Genomic DNA, 17,364 nt, shown 5'->3' with positions numbered 1-17,364 from the left:
TAATAAATTTACCTTGAACTTTGAAATGTAAAAGGGATGTCTAACGCAACAGAATTAATACAAATCAGGTCCTCTCTGGGTGTGGACAATTTTACCTGGACTTTGATGGTGGTTGATGGTAGTATTGTTCCAGTGTCTGTTGTAGGTAGCAAAAGCCTCAGGAATGCACAAGACAGGGATCGCCATTGCCTGATAGACCATGAGCCTTGCGTAGGGCTGGTTATCCCAATTGTTGAAGGCCCTTTTATCTTCTATCAATGCAAGGCCATGCTCTTCATTGAGAGCAGTGGTCAACATCGGTGATACCTTTCTCTGCTGTGATGCAGCTCCAGATATTTATGGGTTTTCATTACTGCAGGTCAGCACTGCGCACTGAGCAGGTTGGAGGATGACATTTGTTTGTTGGGTAAGTGCAAGAACCATTTCCTTATATGTTACAGCAAACTTGATGATGGTGTACTTCCAAACACACGTCTGCATCGGTGTGGATAACATCGCTCAGCCCAACACTGAACTGACTCCACAACGTACAGAATCACTTTCAAGGACTCTACAGCTCATGTTCTCAGTTCTTAATCTACCTAATTTTTTTTTTGCATTTGCACCATTTGCCTTCTTTTGCGCATTGGCTGTTCGTCCGTCTTTATTTGTGTGTAGTTTTTCCACTGATTTCTTTGTTCTTTGTTCTACTGAGAAAGTAAATCTCAGGGTAGTATATGGTAACACATACATACTTTATGTTCACAACCAATACAATTTATAGGATGTGCTGGGGACAGCTCACAAGTGTTGTCAAACATTCCGACGCCAACATAACATGCCCACAATGTTGAGTAGAACAACACAAGCAACAAAAACAAAGTAAATCCCTTCCCCCCATCTCTCCCCCACCTCCCAATCACACTCACAGACAGATTTTCACCCCAGTACAGGCCACTGCTGGGCCTCCGACCTCCCCCTCCAATCCTTGGCCCCAGGTTCATAGACATCGGGCCTCTGACCTTCAGGCAAGCTGATCCAGGAGCTTAGGCCTTTGAGCCTCAACCTCTGGACCTGCCACAGTGATAGGAGAAGCAACTCTTCGGCTGCTGGGTGGTGGCAACTGAACGGGACCCTAGTGATTGGAGCGACTGGGCTTGTATACTCTGGAATTTAGAAGGCTAAGAGGGGATCTTATTGAAACATATAAGATTATTAAGGGATTGGACACGCTGGAGGCAGGAAGCATGTTCCCGCTGACGGGTGAGTCCAGAACCAGAGGCCACAGTTTAAGAATTAGGGGTAGGCCATTTAGAACGGAGTTGAGGAAAAACTTCTTCGCCCGGAGAGTGGTGGATGTATGGAATGCTCTGCCCCAGAAGGCTGTGGAGGCCAAGTCTCTGGATGCTTTCAAAAAAAAAGAGATGGCTAGAGCTCTTAAAGATAGCGGAGTCAAAGGTTATGGGGATAAGGCAGGAACTGGATACTGATTGTGGATGATCAGCCATGATCACAGTGAATGGCGATGCTGGCTCAAAGGGCCGAATGGCCTACTCCTGCACCTATTGTCTATTGATGATCTTCCCTGTGGCAGAGAGCAGGGAGATCCCTCTATAGTTACAATTGGATTCAGCTCTTTTATTAAAGGTGGTCATGATTAGAGAGCATTTCCAAAGTTCCCCAGCATGTCCTCCACTTCTCTGAGGTAGAGAATGAGGTTATGAACTTGCGACTGAACTTTCACTTTGCCACGTTTTAGAAAGGAACCCTTGAATCTCCATGACATAGACGATCATGCACCAAGCATCATAAAGGCAGAATGTGCATTACGTATTTTGAATGGATGTGCTGGTGCCAAGGTCTTAGGGGGTTCTGTGGAAGTCATAAGGTGATCCCAGAGTGTCCGAAAACTTGGATGGTAAAAAAAATTACATCTTTATTTTCACTAACCTCTAACTGAAATTTAGCATTTTCTTCAATGATGAATGTAGGCAACAAACCACAGTAGTATTAGCAGTACCTGTGATTTTGTCACCAACAGAAATCACAGATATTTTCGTATCACATTACAGTTGCTACAAATATCTCAAAATATCATTTATGGCACACTCATTAGTACTTCAAAATTATGGTAGTTATTGGACCTGCCACTAGATTGAGTATGATTGGTGTCTGAAAAGAGGATGCTGTCTAAGTTGCATGCCATCTTGGACAATGTCTCCCATCCACTACATAATGTACTGGTTGGGCACAGGAGTACATTCAGCCAGAGACTCATTCCACCGAGATGCAACACTGAGCATCATAGGAAGTCATTCCTGCCTGTGGCCATCAAACTTTACAACTCCTCCCTTGGAGGGTCAGACGCTCTGAGCCAATAGGCTGGTCCTGGACTTATTTCCATCTGGCATAATTTACATCTTGTTAATTATTTATAGTTTTATATTGCTATATTTATACTCTAATCTTGGTTGGTGCGACTGTAACGAAACCCAGTTTCCTTCGGGATCAATAAAGTATGTCTGTCTAGCTATCTATCTCCTTTTCTGCAGACGCTCGTGTTACCGACTATCTGGCAATACCGCGAGTGGATGTCTGCGATCTGGCAGTGTCGCTTTCTCAATTCTTATTGAAGCTAAGCAACAACAACCTTCACACTGATATGTCTTTAAAAAATAAAATTTAATTTTAACTTGCCTATATCTTAAATGTATAGTCTTGTTACTTAAAACATTAATAAAGAAACATTACTTGATCACAAATTAGTGTTTTAATATTTTGATAATTGTATTTCAATATATTTGGTTTCTTAAATACATTATTTTGAGAAGGGGGTCTACCGTCTTCACGGGACAGCCAAAGTCGTCCATCGGCTTCAGACTGCCAAAGGCGTCCATGTCATAAAAAAAGCTTATGAACTTCCACCCTAGAGTCACAGACTGAAACGGCATACAAGCAGGCCATTTGGCCCAATCTAGCGTTAAGTACCTAACCATATGCATTCCTTTTTTCAAAGGCATTACTTGGCCTACTGCCTTCCATGCCACAGAGGTTCAAAAGCTTTTCAAAATATTTAAGCGCTATAGACATATCTTCTTCCACAACACTAACTGTACTGAGGTCAGCGCTTCTCATCTTTCTAGTCTTTGATCTCTTATCATTGGGATTATTTAAAGTGGAGGTTGATAGGCCCTTGATCAGTCAGGGTGTCAGAGGTTGCGGGGAGAAGGCAGGAGGATGGGATTGAAAGGGATGATAGATCAGCCATGCTGGAATGGGAGATAGATTCAATAGGCAGAATGGTCTATTTCTGCTCCTGTGTCTTATGGCCTTATCATTCTTTCATGATGGAAACATTGTCCTGGACAGGTTGCCTCTGATCCTAGCTTCACCCTTGTGCTCTCCTGCCAACATCCAGACTATCATAACACAAGAAGCTGTAATGAATGTATGAAGCTGTAGTTGAACTGGGCATGGGCCTGACATTGCTGGAACTGGGCTGCTTGCCAATTCAAAGATAGAAGTCGAACACACAGCACTAACTGCTGTCCAGACTGGCAACATTCTCAACAAATGCAACACTTAATCCACCAAGGCATCCAAAGTTCAAATTAAATTTACTATCAAAGTACGTACAATCTCAGTGGCTGCTTTAGTCAGAACATCCTGTACCTAATAAAGTGCCACTAAGTGTGCGTTCATGGTCTTCTGCTACTGTAGCCCATCCACTTCAAGGCTCAACATGTCCTGTGTTCAGAGGTGCTCTTCTGCACACCACTGTTGTAACACAGTTATTTGAGCTAGTTGCCTTTTTGTCAGCTTGAACCAGTCTGGTCATTTTTCTCTGCTCTCTCTCAATAACAAGATGTTTTCACCCATAGAACTATGCTCACTGGATGTTTTTTTTTGTCTTTCACACCATCCTCTGTAAACTCTAGAAACTGTTTTGCGTGAAAATCCCAGGATGTCGGCAGTTTCTGAGACACTCAATCCACCCCATCTGGCACCAATAATCATTCCACGGTCAATTGTCACCTAGATCACATTTCCTCCCCCATTCTAACACGCACAACACGCTGGAGGAACTCAGCAGGTCAGGCAGCATCCGATGAAACAAACAGTCAATGTTGAAACGTTGACCGTTCGTTTCCACGGATGCTGGCCGACCTGCTGAGTTCCTCCAGCGTGTTGCTTTTGACCCCAGCATCTGCAGATTATTTTCTGTTTTTATTCTTCCCCACTCTGATGTTTCAGCTGAACAACTGAACCTCTTGACCATGAATACAAGCTTATATGCATTGGGTTGCTGCCACATGATTGGCTGATTAGATATTTGCATAAACAAGCAGGTGTAAAGTGGCCACTGTGTAGCTCACCATATAGTACATAGAGATTAATTTTCTTGCAGGCTTTCACGGGAAAATAAAGAAATACAACAGAAATTATGAAAAGCTATACAAAACACAGACTGACCAACATCCAATGGCAAAAGAGGGCAAACCAGGTAAATTAAATAAATAAATAATACCAAGTACATGAGTAGCAGAGTTCTGGAGAGTGAGTCATTTCAGTGTTCAGGTGAGTGAAGTTATCCACGCTGGTTCAGAAGCCTGATGGTTGAAGGGTAATAATTGTCCTAAACCTGGTGGCGTGGGACCCAAGGTTCTTCCGCCTCCTCCATGATGGCAGCAGCATCATATTGTCCACAAACCTATACAAAACCATAACAATAGCAGTACATATTGAAAACTTAAAAATGAGACAGTGCCTGTCTGAATGGAGTCAAGCAGTACAAATTATACTCAGTGGCCACTTTATTAGGCACACCTACTCACTAATGAAATATCTGATCAGCCAATCACGTGGCAGCAACTCAATGCATAAGAACAGGTAGATATGGTCAAGAGGTTTAGTTGTTGTTCAAACCAAACATTAGAACGGGAAAAAAAACGTGATCCAAGTGACTTTGACTGTGGAATGATTGCTAACAAGTATAAAGCTAAGTGTATAACAACCACTACTTTATTGGCATTGTGAAAAAGATGCTATATAAATGCAGGTCTCTTTTCCTTAATAATACCCAAGGCCTCAATGTGATCACTTCTCAGCCTTCTAACCCTAGTTACCATCCCTCAACCATCAGGCTCTTGAACCAAAGGGGATAACTTCACTCACCCTCACTTGTACCATCATTGATGTGTTCACACAACCAATGGTCTCACTTTCAAGGTCTCACTATCTCATGTTCTCAATATTCATTGCTTAATTACTATTATTCCTTCTTTCTTTTTGTATTTGCACAGTTTGTTGCCTTTTGCACTCTGGTTGATCGCCCGAGTTGGATGTCCTTTCATTGATTCCATTATAGTTACTACTCTATAGATTTATTGAGTATGCCCACAAGTAAATGAACCTCAGGGTAGTATATGGTGACATATATGTACTTTGATAATAAACTTACTTTGAATTTTTTTCTGTTTTCAAGAGAGGTCTGATCCAAGCTGTTCACTTCCTAGTGGATATAAAATGATACGCACGGAGTGCAAATATGAACCTGTTCTTTTTGACCATAATCATTGTTCCTACCGTCTGATTGCTCTTGCTGATTGTAAGTTCTAATGGGCTTCATTCCATTATAATTTTGTAAACCATTGCAAGGTTTAATAACTGCGATTAATGCTACTGTTCACACCACGATACATTATGAAAACAGAAGTCAAATTTTCAGTGACCATAATATAGCACTCAGTAAAGCCCAAAGGGAGACTTTGCTTTTCAATACTGGGTACTAAAAACTTGATTGTAGTTAATGGATTGAAAATTGTGAACAGCTTGTGAACAAACCTCCACTAAGTGGTTCGTTTTTACCACTTTCTTGCACTCTGCTACTGGAAGGGAACCATCTGGCCCACGCCTTCAAAGTGCATCAACAGCATCAGATGCAATTTTATAGGTAGCTCTGTTCCTTCGGAATTGGAAGCTTATTCATTTAAGCCTCACTCCCAAAGGGGCAATGTTAGCTGCAATGCTGAGGAGACACAGTGCTGTCCAGATGAGATGTCCCTATTGGCTTTCCCAAGGAAGGTGTCGAAGAGTTCATTACATTATTTGAAGAGCCAGGGCTTTCATCTATCTCCCAACCAAATTTTCCTTCAACTAAGATCTAAAGAAAAAGATTAAGTGGTCATTTATTCCACTGCCGAATGTGAACTCTAACAACATAAATTGGCTGGCATCTGCCCCAAGTTATAGCAGTTAGTACACTTCAAATAAATATTTCATTGGTTGTGAAGTCCTTTGGGACATGAAGTTGTAAAAGATGTCAACTAACGGCCAACCTTACATGCTCAAAGCCAGTTTCCCACTGTTGGTGTTGGATCCCGACGCTTTTGCAAGTCAAGGTTCTTCGGAAATCAACAATGAGGCATGAAACCTATTGCTAAGCAATTTTTTTAAGTGTTGCAAGAGCAGGGAAAGAACAAGAAAGAGGAACTGAGAGATCAAAGACAAAGGAAAAAGTTGTTGTGGTTGTCTCATACTCAGACGGTGATAACAAAATCTATAAAAATAACTTGATTCCCTTGGTGCCTCCTCAAAGAATGGATGGTATTTATTGCAAATGGCATATCTCAGAGGACAAAGATCCTTTCTTACTTACAGACCAAAAGTTACTAAGAGACTGAGGCCTGACTGAACTCCAGTTAAATCCTCTAAAAGTGGCGATAAAATGAGATACGACAATAGGTTGGCTTACCATGATATAAAGGTTGCTACTAATTTAAATCTTACCAATATACAAGGCCATCTGCTACAAGATAATAAAAAGCAGACACCAAATATCCCAAGCTTTTTAAATTCTAGAGGAACACAGTGTAAAGTAGTCCAGAAAGAAGTTACTGTGCCTGTGGCAGCTTAAGTATCATAAAGTTAGTCCCTACCCTCATGCTCATTAGCTGAAGTACAGCAAAGAGTCTCTTTTCAAACAAAATGTACTGAGTAATTTCAGGAAGATAATGTATTTTGAAATTTCTTCTGAGGGATCGTCAGATGAATCTCACCCAGACTCGACCATTTTAAACAGGTTCAGCCTATTCAACCCAAGGGAACACACATCAGGAGCATGTAACCCACCTTCATAACTGAACCCTTTTAACCTCAAAGCATAACGCAGCGTTTCTAAAAAGGAAAGAAGAGAAAGTAAATGTGAGATCACTGTGAATCAGTTGACCCAAGCTGCTGGGACACAAGGGACAGGTTTCACAGCTGAGATAGCGTTTCTCAGAATTAGCTGAATATTGAGATTAGACAGAGATTGGCTTTATTTGTCGCATGTGCATTAAAACAGTGAAATGTGTCTTTTGTATCAGCCACCAACACATCCGAGGATGTGTTGGGGGGCAGCCCGCAGGGAACACCATGCTTCCAGTGCCAACAGGGCATGTCTACAATTTACTAACCCATACATTTTTTAGAACGTGGGAGGAAGTTGGATGAATGCCACGTGGTCGCTGGGAAAACCTACAAACTCCTTACAGACAGCGGCGGGAATTGACCCCCGATCACTGGCATTGCAAAGCATTACGCTGCCGTGCCTCTCTACTGATGCTCGCTATTTAGGTTTGGACCACATGCAACGACTTATTCCATTCCAAAGATAAATGTAGTAATCGCCCACTGGTAATAGGATTCCAGGAACGAAAGGGTTATTATACAAGGAATGTTTGGTGGCCCTGGCTCCTTACTCGTTGGAATTCAGAAGGATGAGGGAGATCTCATTGAAACCTGTGGAATGTTAAAAGGTCTCGACAGAGTAGATGTGGAAAGGATGTTTCCCATGGTGGAGGAGTCTGGGACAAGAGGGCACAGTCTTGGGTTAGAGGGGCTTCCATTTAAAACAGAGATGCCAAGAAATTTCTTTAGCCAGAGGGTGCTTAGTTTGTGGAACTTGTTACCACAGGCAGCTGTGGAAGTCTGGTCATGGCAAAGATTGATGGGTTCTTGATTGGACCCAACACCAAAGGTCACGGGGAGAAGGCCAGGGAGTGAGGTTGAGGAGGGGAGAAAAGGATCAGCCAAGATTGAACGGCGGAGCAGACTCGATGGGCCAAATGGCCTAATTCTGCTCCTATGTCTTATGGTCTAATATTGTCCCCACAACGTCCACAGATTTTCAAAGATCCTGTTTGATTTGAGTTTTTTTTTTAAAAAAGAAAGGCTGGATGACCAACTTTACATTTATTTACCGGCAACCCCTGGATTACAACAGGGTCCCATTCCCAAGAACTGCACATGACCCTGCTTTTTCTTTAGTGGGAAATGCACAAAAAAAAAACTGCAGGAGAGATTCTCAGCAACAACCATGGCTGGGGAGCAAGGGGACACAGGCAGCCTCGTTGACTATGAGTGAGTGAGTCTGCTCAGTGCTCCCAGGTCTGCTCGGCTCGACCCATCAGCTTGTTAAACTGGGTGATCATAATCTGGGGAGGACCTGTGACAGTAAAATGGCAATATCAAAGGAGACATACAAGGATGCATTGGATTACTTCATCAAAAAAAAAGCCTTTCAAAATTTGAAAAAAAAAATTCAAAAATCAAGCAGATGCTGGAAATCCGAATTAAAACAGGAACTTGGCAGATCCAACAGCATCTTAGGAAGACAAAGATAATGTTTCAGGTCAAACATCTTTTATCAAAACTGGCCTAGTTCTGATGAAGCAGCTTCAATCTGAAGCATTTACTCTATTTGCCCTTTCAAAGGTTTCAATGCTGTTCTTGTTCTCAGACAGCTGGCATCAATCTTGGAACAGAGGCGAATCACCACAAATGCGCTCCCACAAACATCGGCAGGAAATGTCCACGTCACACGATTTGTACCAGCAGGAACATCGTATAACATCAAAAGATGTAAGCATTCTGCAGGTTGCTCGGGATTGGAAAATGGACGTGGACCTGGGAAAAAAAGCTTGTGTTTCCCCCAGACATTGCGGCTACAACACTCCGGCCAGACATGGTCCTGTGGTCCACAACAGCCAAGCTGGCATATGTTGTAGAATTGACAGTACCATGGGAAGATCATGTCGAAGAAGCTTATGAGAGGAAAAAGACCAAGTACTCTGAACTGGCAACTGACGCTGCCCAGAATGGCTGGAAGACCAAGATTTTCCCTGTAGAAGTGGGATGCAGGGGATTTGTTGCTACATCTATGACCAGTCTATTGAGGAAGGTGGAGGTGAGGGGTTCACTGCCTCCAACAAGCAATCAAGTCCTTGTCAAATGCAGCAGAAGAAAGCAGCAATTGGATTTGGATGAAAAGGAAAGACAACAACTGAGTGGCAAGATGAAGACAGGAGGGTATGAAACTGAGGGGGGTGTATCTGGGACGCCAGGTAGCACCATTGAGCCCTCTGGAGATGTCATGGGCTTATCAACGAAACGTCAAAGAAGGAGGGTGCCCACCTGATGACCCCGATGACGTACCTACCCTCCCTCCTTGTCACCACTCCAAGCCCACTGCCAACATCGAGAGTGCTGACTTACAATAGGGATTGAAACATCAAGTCCTAGTAGTTCTACTGCTTGTGGGGGCGAGGGTGAGGGTCTCAGAGCTTAGAGCTTTGGCAGCTTAAAATATGGCTATTGATGGCAAAGAGTTAATATCAGGCATGTTGAAGAGACAAGAGTCAAAGTAGTACAGGTCCTGGAAATGAAAGGCTCAAGGCTGCTCCGACACTAAAAGTATGACTTTGATTCTTCTGGCAAAGAAACGATTCACACCTCTGCATCCTGTTTACACTGCATTCCCCTTCAGTGAACGTTGCTAAATCTGCCTGCTGTTGCGGTATAAGAGACATTCCTCCCGGAGGCACATTTCATGTTTGTATCGTGCCAAGAAATGTTGTGAAGTAAACACTGTAAATAATCAGATTAGACAGCAGAAAAGGGAGGAAGAGAGTTACTATTTCAATATTCCCCATTCGCACCCCCCAACACCCAATTCCCAGCATCCATTTAATTTTACTTTTACAGGATTCCTATTAAATGGATGTTCTGCCTGTGGTATAGTCTTACACTTCATGATAGTGTAGTGGATAGCACAATCGCTTTGCTGTGCCAACAATCATTGATTGGAGTTTAATTCCCGCTGCTCTCTGTAAGGAGTTTGTAGTTCTCCCCGTGACCACGTGGGGTTCCTCCAAGTGCTCCAGTTTCCTCCCAAGTTCCGAAGGTGCATGGTTGGTGTTGGTGGCATGTTCCATTGGTGCTGAAAGCTTGGCGACACTTGCCGGCTGCCCCCAGCACAATCCTCAGGCAGTGTCGGCCGTTGACGCAACACAACTCATTTCGCTGTACAAGACAAATAAAGCGCGTCTTTAAATCTGCATTTAGAATTAAATGCAATGCTAATTTAAGCGTTCAGCAGTGTTGAAAGGAAGTAACGGGTTTGATAAGGAGAAACTACTGCCTGGCTGGGAGACACGCACAAGAGAAAATCTGCAGATGCTGGAGATCAAAGTAACACACAGAAAATGCTGGAGAGACTCAGCAGGCCAGGCAGCATCTATTGAAACGAATAAACGGTTGACATTTCGGACCGAGACTCTTCATCAGGACTGGAGAAGGGTCTCGGTCTGAAATACTGACTGTTTACTCTTCTCCAGGGCCTGCTGAGTTCCTCCAGCATTTTCTGTGCACAGCCTGTTTGGGAGAATTGAGAACAAAGTGACATAAACCTTAATTCATATTCAGGGTGATATTAAGAAACGTGCAAGTTTTCACTGCACTCAGTAAAGACAGCTTTCTCACTCTCCCCCATCTACCCCACGATCTGCCAGTCCTCACAAGAGGCTGTGAATGAAACCAAGACCAATAAGAGTTTCGATGGGCAAAAAAGAGAGGGTCATGGAACCAAAATAGACAATGCTATCAAGATACAGATCAGCCTTAATCTGAATGGCACAACAGCCTCTTATTGATCTTGGGCTGCAGGGCCTGTATCCCGCTGCCAAGCTTTTGCCATTTGCTAATCAGCCTTTCCTAGATTTCATTCATCATTAACACTGCATCAGACAGCACAGCAAATGGTCTGTGATGATCTGTAGTCAGTGGGTGCTAGCTTGCCAGAGCTGTCCAGGATTCATGGGTATGGGGGCATTAATGGATCTTGGGTTGGAGAAACTGAAGTTAAGGATCATTGTCATGGCACTAATCACCGCGTCTCAGATGCTAAGCGTGTGATACCCGTACGTTTCTCATTATTAAGACACAAATGCTATCTCGACAACCAGCCACTGTAGAAGTTGAGCTGTCACTATGGAAACCATAAGTGATCAATTAGAAAACCTGTCATTAACAGTTATCTAATGAGCCTTTGAACAGATGCACTTGTCAAATACTTACCGTGTGCTTTTGTAATTTAGCCCCTGTGTTGCAACCTAAACTGAGATAATCTTACTGTTATTTCTATAAAACCGTTTTCCCTTCTAATTCTACACCTTCTTGACCATAAAACTTGGTAAATAGCTTTAATTTTTGCTGAACCGTCAGAAAATGCTTAGAACGTTGCTAGAAGTTATAGACTACAGAAAGTGGTGGATGCAGCCCAGTCCATCAAAGGCAAAGCCCTCCCCACCATTGAGCACATTCACAAGGAGCACTGCCACAAGAAAGCAGCATCCATCTTCAAGGCCGTGCACTCTATTCACTGCTGCCATCTGGAAGGAGGTACAGGAACCTCAAGTCCCACACACCTTCAGGTTCAGGAACAGTTATTACTCCTCAAAAATCAGGCTCCTGAATCAGTGTGTGTAATGTATTGTGTGAGTATTCGTAGCGTCAGAGTGCGTATGACGTCAGGACGTGGAAAAGGTTTAAAAATGGAAGTCTGGTGAATAAACGTGGTTGTTCAATCTACAGCGGTGTCCGAGTCACATCAATATTACATGGTGTCAGAAGTGGAATAGTGAAATGTAAAGAAAGAGCAAGGAACATTCTCTATTGGCCAGGCACGTCAACTCAGATAGAAGACATTGTGTCTCAGTGTGCGGTCTGTAATGAAAACAAAAACAGCAATCCAAGAGAACCTCTGCTTCCCCACCCACTACCAGGAAGACCATGGGAGAAGATTGACACAGATCTCTTTCACTACAATGGTACAGAATATCTGCTTTGTGTGGACTACTATTCAAAATATCCGGAGATCACCAAGTTAAGTGACATGTCCAGTCGAGGTGTCATTATCGCAATGAAGTCGACATTCGCAAGACATGTATTCCAGATATTGTCGTTAGTGACAATGGTCCACAATATGCCAGTGGTGAGTTCAGAGAGTTCTCAGAAAGCTGGGAATTTCAACATGTTACTTCCAGTCCAGGGCACGCTCAGTCTAACGGACAAGCAGAGAGAACTGTACAAACTGTCAAGAACATGCTCAGGAAGGCACATAGCAGCAACGGTGACCCTTACATTGCTCTGCTTGAATACCACAACACACCGATTGAGGGTGTGGGGTTCTCTCCTGCGCAGCTGTTGATGGGACGTCGTCTGAAGTCCAAACTGCCAACATCCACAACTCTACTGTCTCCTGAAGGTAATGCTCACGTGCATGACAAGCAAATAAAGCAAAAGAGCTGCTATGACAGACATACAAGACAGTTGCCAGATCTGCATACAGGTGAAAATGTCAGAATACAGAGAGGGGACACTTGGCAACCAGCTGTGGTTGTGAACAGACATCAGCAACCAAGATCCTTCATAGTTCACATGCTGGATGGAAGAGTCTACAGGAGGAACTGGAAGCATCTGCTGAAGACAGGCGAGAGGGAGTTTCCACGTACAGATGCACAGGACATTTCCACATATACAGACATGGAAACAAACGACACCAAGAGTGATGCAGACCACAAAGACACAGAGGTCACTTGAGAGACTAGACATACAGTTTGAGGCAAAGTCATAAGTTCCAAGGTGTGAAATAGGTTTATTAGTCTATGTTAGTAAAAGAAAGTACACTGCTGTTAGTATTGTAAGATACAATGCAGAATACAGTACAAGGTGGTAAGATTTTTTTTAGTTTATGTCATGGTTGTTGCACTGTAAGAAAGGCATACCTAGAGGCATTGTTTTGGTAATTCACAGTGTTGTAAAAAAAATCTTGAGAAGGGGGATGTAATGTATTGTGTGAGTATTCGTGGCGTCAGAGTGCGTATGACGTCAGGACATGGAAAAGGTTTAAAAATGGTAGTCTGGTGAATAAACATGGTTGTTCAATCTACAGCAGTGTCCGAGTCACGTCAATATTACAGCATGGATAACTTCACTCACCTCAACACTAAGCTGATTCCACTCAATTTCAACTCATGTTCTCGGTATCCTTTTTGTTTACACAATTTGTCTTCTCTTGCACATTGATTGTTTGCCAATCACTATTATAGTCCCCCCCCCCATAAGTTCTACTGAATTCTGTTTTTTTTTTGCAAATACCTGCAAGAAAATGAATCTCAAGGTAGTATATGGTGACATATAATAAATTTATGACCATGATAACAAATTTACTTTGACCTACCATTGAAACCCTCATCTTTGCCTATTTAACAAACACTTAGTAAAAGGTTTTGGGTGGACTTCCATTTTATATTCTCCATTAAATTAAGGTCATCTAAAATTCAAAGTGCATTTATTTATGTAAGTATACCATGTACAATCTTGAGATTTATCATCTTGCAGGATGTGTTGTATGTACGTACTTGTCTGTGATTCTGCTGCATCCAGTTTTCTTTAACTGTACTGTAACTCACCATACTTGTGCACATGACAATACACTGAACTTGACAAAGATATAAAATCCAGTCCTCAGAATCAGGTTTAATATCACTGGCATAGGTCATGAAATCTGTTATTATGTGGCAGTAGTACATTGCAATACATAATAAAACCTAGATTAAAGTAAATACATATAAAATATTAAAAAGGTTAAATTCAATAAGTGGTGCAAAGATAGTTTTAAAAAAAAGTACTGACACGCACAAAATGCTGGAGGAACTCAGCAGGCCAGGCAGCATCTATGGAAAAGAGTACAGTCGACATTTCAGGCCGAGACCCTTCAACAGGACTGGTCAGCATAGATCACAGAAGGGGAGCAGTGAGAGAGGGTTTCACTGGACTCCCAAAGGGAAGATTTAAACTTCTTCAGAGCGGGCATCCCTGGAAGAGATGTAGTAGTCCGATCACAAACAAGAGAAAATCTGCAGGTGCTGGAAATCCAAGCAACACACACAAAATGCTGGAAGAGTTCAGCCAGCCAGGCAGGCAGCACCTATGGAAAAGAATACAGCTGACGTTTCAGGCCAATACCCTTCAGTCCTGTTTGGCCCGAAATGTCGACCGTACTCTTTTCCATAGATGCTGCCTGGCCTGCTGAGTTCCTCCAGCATTTTTGTGCTGTGTTGCTTGGATATCCAGCATCTGCAATTTTTTTATTGTTTGGGGAAATAAAAAGTAGTGAGGTAGTGTTCGTGGGATCGATGTCCACTCAGAAATCTGACGGCAGAAGGGAAGAAGCTGCTCCTGGATTTTTGAGTGTGTGCCTTCAGGCTCCTGTACCTTCTCCCTGATAAGAGGAAAGAGCATGTCCTGGCTGATGAGGGTCCTCAATAGTGGATGCTGCCTTTCTGAGGCATCCTTTAACCACTTTATCTCTTCAAACATTACCAGTTTTGACTAAGCTTTGGGAATCTGTTCTAACATCTCATCTTTTATCATCATCATCATGTGCTGTGTTGTATGACGTGGCCAATCATAGTCAATGACCATGATTGTTCTCGGCAAACTATTATCTTAAGCATTAAATTTAAGTCTCCAGTAACGTGCCCTGGGCATTTTATTACTTAACAAAAAACAATCACACCAATGCAATTTGTCATTTGCTAGTCACTTATTGCATTATATGATGCTTAGTTTTATAGATTGCAACTGGCAAGTTTAAGTGCTGATCAAGCTCAGATTCTGACCTCAAGCTGGTGTTACAGTTGCAGCAAGCTAGCAGTCTCCATACCTTAGGCTAGGCGGGGGCAAGACAGCCAAGGCTTTCAGTTCTTATTGCTTTGAAAGAAATGAGCAAGCACAACGCAAGTACAAGAGCTGGACATTATGCCAAAACTTTTGCGCAAAGTTGGGGAGGAAGGCATCAAATACGGGCAAAGTTCAGGACTAAAGTTCAGCGATTAAAGTTCACAGTCTAAGTAAATTTCATTATCAAAGCATATATATGTTACCATATACAACCTTGAGATTCATTTTTTGTGGGTATACTCAGCAAATCTATAGAATTGTAACTATAACAGGATCAATGAACGATCAGAGTCAGAAGACAAACTGTGCAAATGCAAATACGAATAAATAGCAATAAATAACAAGGACATGAGATTATGAGGTAAGAAGTCCTTAATGTGAGATCATTGGTTGTAGGGACATTTCAATAGTGGGGCAAGTGAGTGTAGTTATCCCCTTTTACTCAAGAGCCTGATGATTGAGGGGTAGAAACTGTTCTTGAACAGGGCGTTGTGAGTCCTAAAGTCCTAAAGACATGACAATAACATTATCAATAGATAACAAATCTAATTCCATTCAAGAAAAGCATCCAGACTGGACCGAGTACCTGGCCGAGTACTGGGGTCCTGTGCAGACCAGCTGGCCGGTGTATTCACGGATATCTTTGTCCTCTCACTTTGGCAGTGCATCATACCCACCTTCAAGCAGGCTTCAATCATGCCAGAACCTGGAAGAGTGTGGTGGCTTGCCTCGGTGACTGTCACCCAGTGGCATTTACATCTGTGGTGATGGGGCATTTTGAGGGACTGGTCGGCTCCTGTCTGAGTGATGGCTTGGGTCTGTTCCAGTTTGCCTACCGGAGCAATAGGTCCACAGCAGATGTTATCTCATTAGCTCTTCATACAACCCTGAAACACCTGGATGGCAGGTATGCATACATCAGGATGCCCTTTATCAATTATTGCTTGGCATTTAGTGCCGACGACCCTCAAAGATAATCATTAAACTCCATGTCCTGAGCCTTAATAACCCCTTGTGCAATTGGATCCTGGATTTTCTCACTTGCAGACCCTAACCAGTTCAAATTGGCAAGGACATCTCCTTCACAATCTCCATCAGCATGGGTGCGCCACAGGGCTGTGTGCTTGGCCCCCTGCTCTACTCACTTTACACCTATGGTGATGTGGTTAAGTTCAGCTCCAATGCCATATTCAAGTTTTCTGAAGCCATCTCTCTTGTGGCCCGTGTCAAAGGTGGCGATGAATCGATACGTGGGAGGGAGATTGAGAATTTGGCTACGTGGTATCATAACAACAACCTCTCACTCCATGTCAGTGGGACCAAGCAACTGATTGTAGACTTCAGGAGAGTGAAGACAAAAGTCCATGAGCCAGTAATCATCGGAGGATCAGAGGTGGAGAAAGTCAGTAACTTTAAATTCCTGGGTGTCACTATCTCAAAGGATCTGTCCTGGACACATCATATAAATGTAATTGGAAAGAAAGCACGACAGCACTTCTACTTCCTCAAGAGTCTGCGGAGATTCGGCATGACATCAAAACCTTGACAAAAACTTCTACGGATGTGCGGTGGAAAGCGTGCTGACCGGCTGCATTGCGGCCTGGTGTGGGAACACTAATGCCTTTCAGCGGAAAATCCAACAAGGGGTGGTGGATTCAGCCCAGGACATCACGGGTAAAGCCCTCCCAACCACTGAGCACATCTACATGAGGCGCTGTCGTAGGAGGGCTGCATCCATCAACGATTCTCACCGCCCAGGCCATGTACTTTTCCTGCGGTTGCCATCAGGTAGAAGATACAGGTGCCTCAGACTTGTGCCACCAGGTTCAAGAACACTTACTACCCCTTAACCATCAGGCTCTTGAACAAAAGGGGATAATTACACTCAGCTATTGAGATGGTCCCACAACCAATGATCTCACTTTAAGGACTATCATGTTATTCCATGCTCTTGTTATTTATTTATATTTGCATTTGCACCGTTTGTCTTCTGTGCTTTCACTCTTTCATTGATCCCATTATAGTTACTATTCTATAGATCTGCTGAGAATGCCCGCAAGAAAAAAGAATCTCAGGGTTGTATGTGGTGACCTACATGTAGTCTGATAATAAAATTTACTTTGAACTCAAGAGAAAAAAAAGCACATACCTGCATGAACCTCCATGTGCCTGTATGCATACATCCATATGTGTATATGATATGTGCACATATACTTGAATGTGCAAGAGAAAATTCCCTTCCGTATGTCTCATTATGGCAAAGACATTTACAGTGGTAGGATGCTTTGAAATAAACATTCATAAGAAAAAGTGACAGTT

At 42.9% G+C, this 17,364-nt stretch overlaps 1 protein-coding gene across 2 annotated transcripts in view; it reads right to left on the bottom strand.

Annotated features, from left to right (window-relative positions):
• The window catches only part of LOC134336683 (small G protein signaling modulator 2-like), a 292,004-nt gene that overhangs the window by 204,909 nt on the left and 69,731 nt on the right, over positions 1–17,364 (bottom strand). Inside the window, exon 2 of one of the 2 annotated variants that reach the window (XM_063031041.1) lies at positions 4,515–4,690. The exons of the other annotated variant lie outside the window; for it this stretch is intronic. Coding sequence (XP_062887111.1) covers positions 4,515–4,545 — 31 coding nt within the window. The 5' untranslated portion in view covers positions 4,546–4,690. The remainder of the gene's footprint in view (positions 1–4,514; positions 4,691–17,364) is intronic. 2 annotated transcript variants of the gene reach the window in all.

The sequence above is a fragment of the Mobula hypostoma genome, chromosome 23 (genome assembly GCF_963921235.1).
Source record: "Mobula hypostoma chromosome 23, sMobHyp1.1, whole genome shotgun sequence".
In the NCBI taxonomy this organism is placed as follows: Eukaryota; Metazoa; Chordata; class Chondrichthyes; order Myliobatiformes; family Myliobatidae; genus Mobula; species Mobula hypostoma.
Note: the sequence above shows the minus strand (reverse complement) of the source record. Positions and strands in the feature narration are given on the sequence as shown.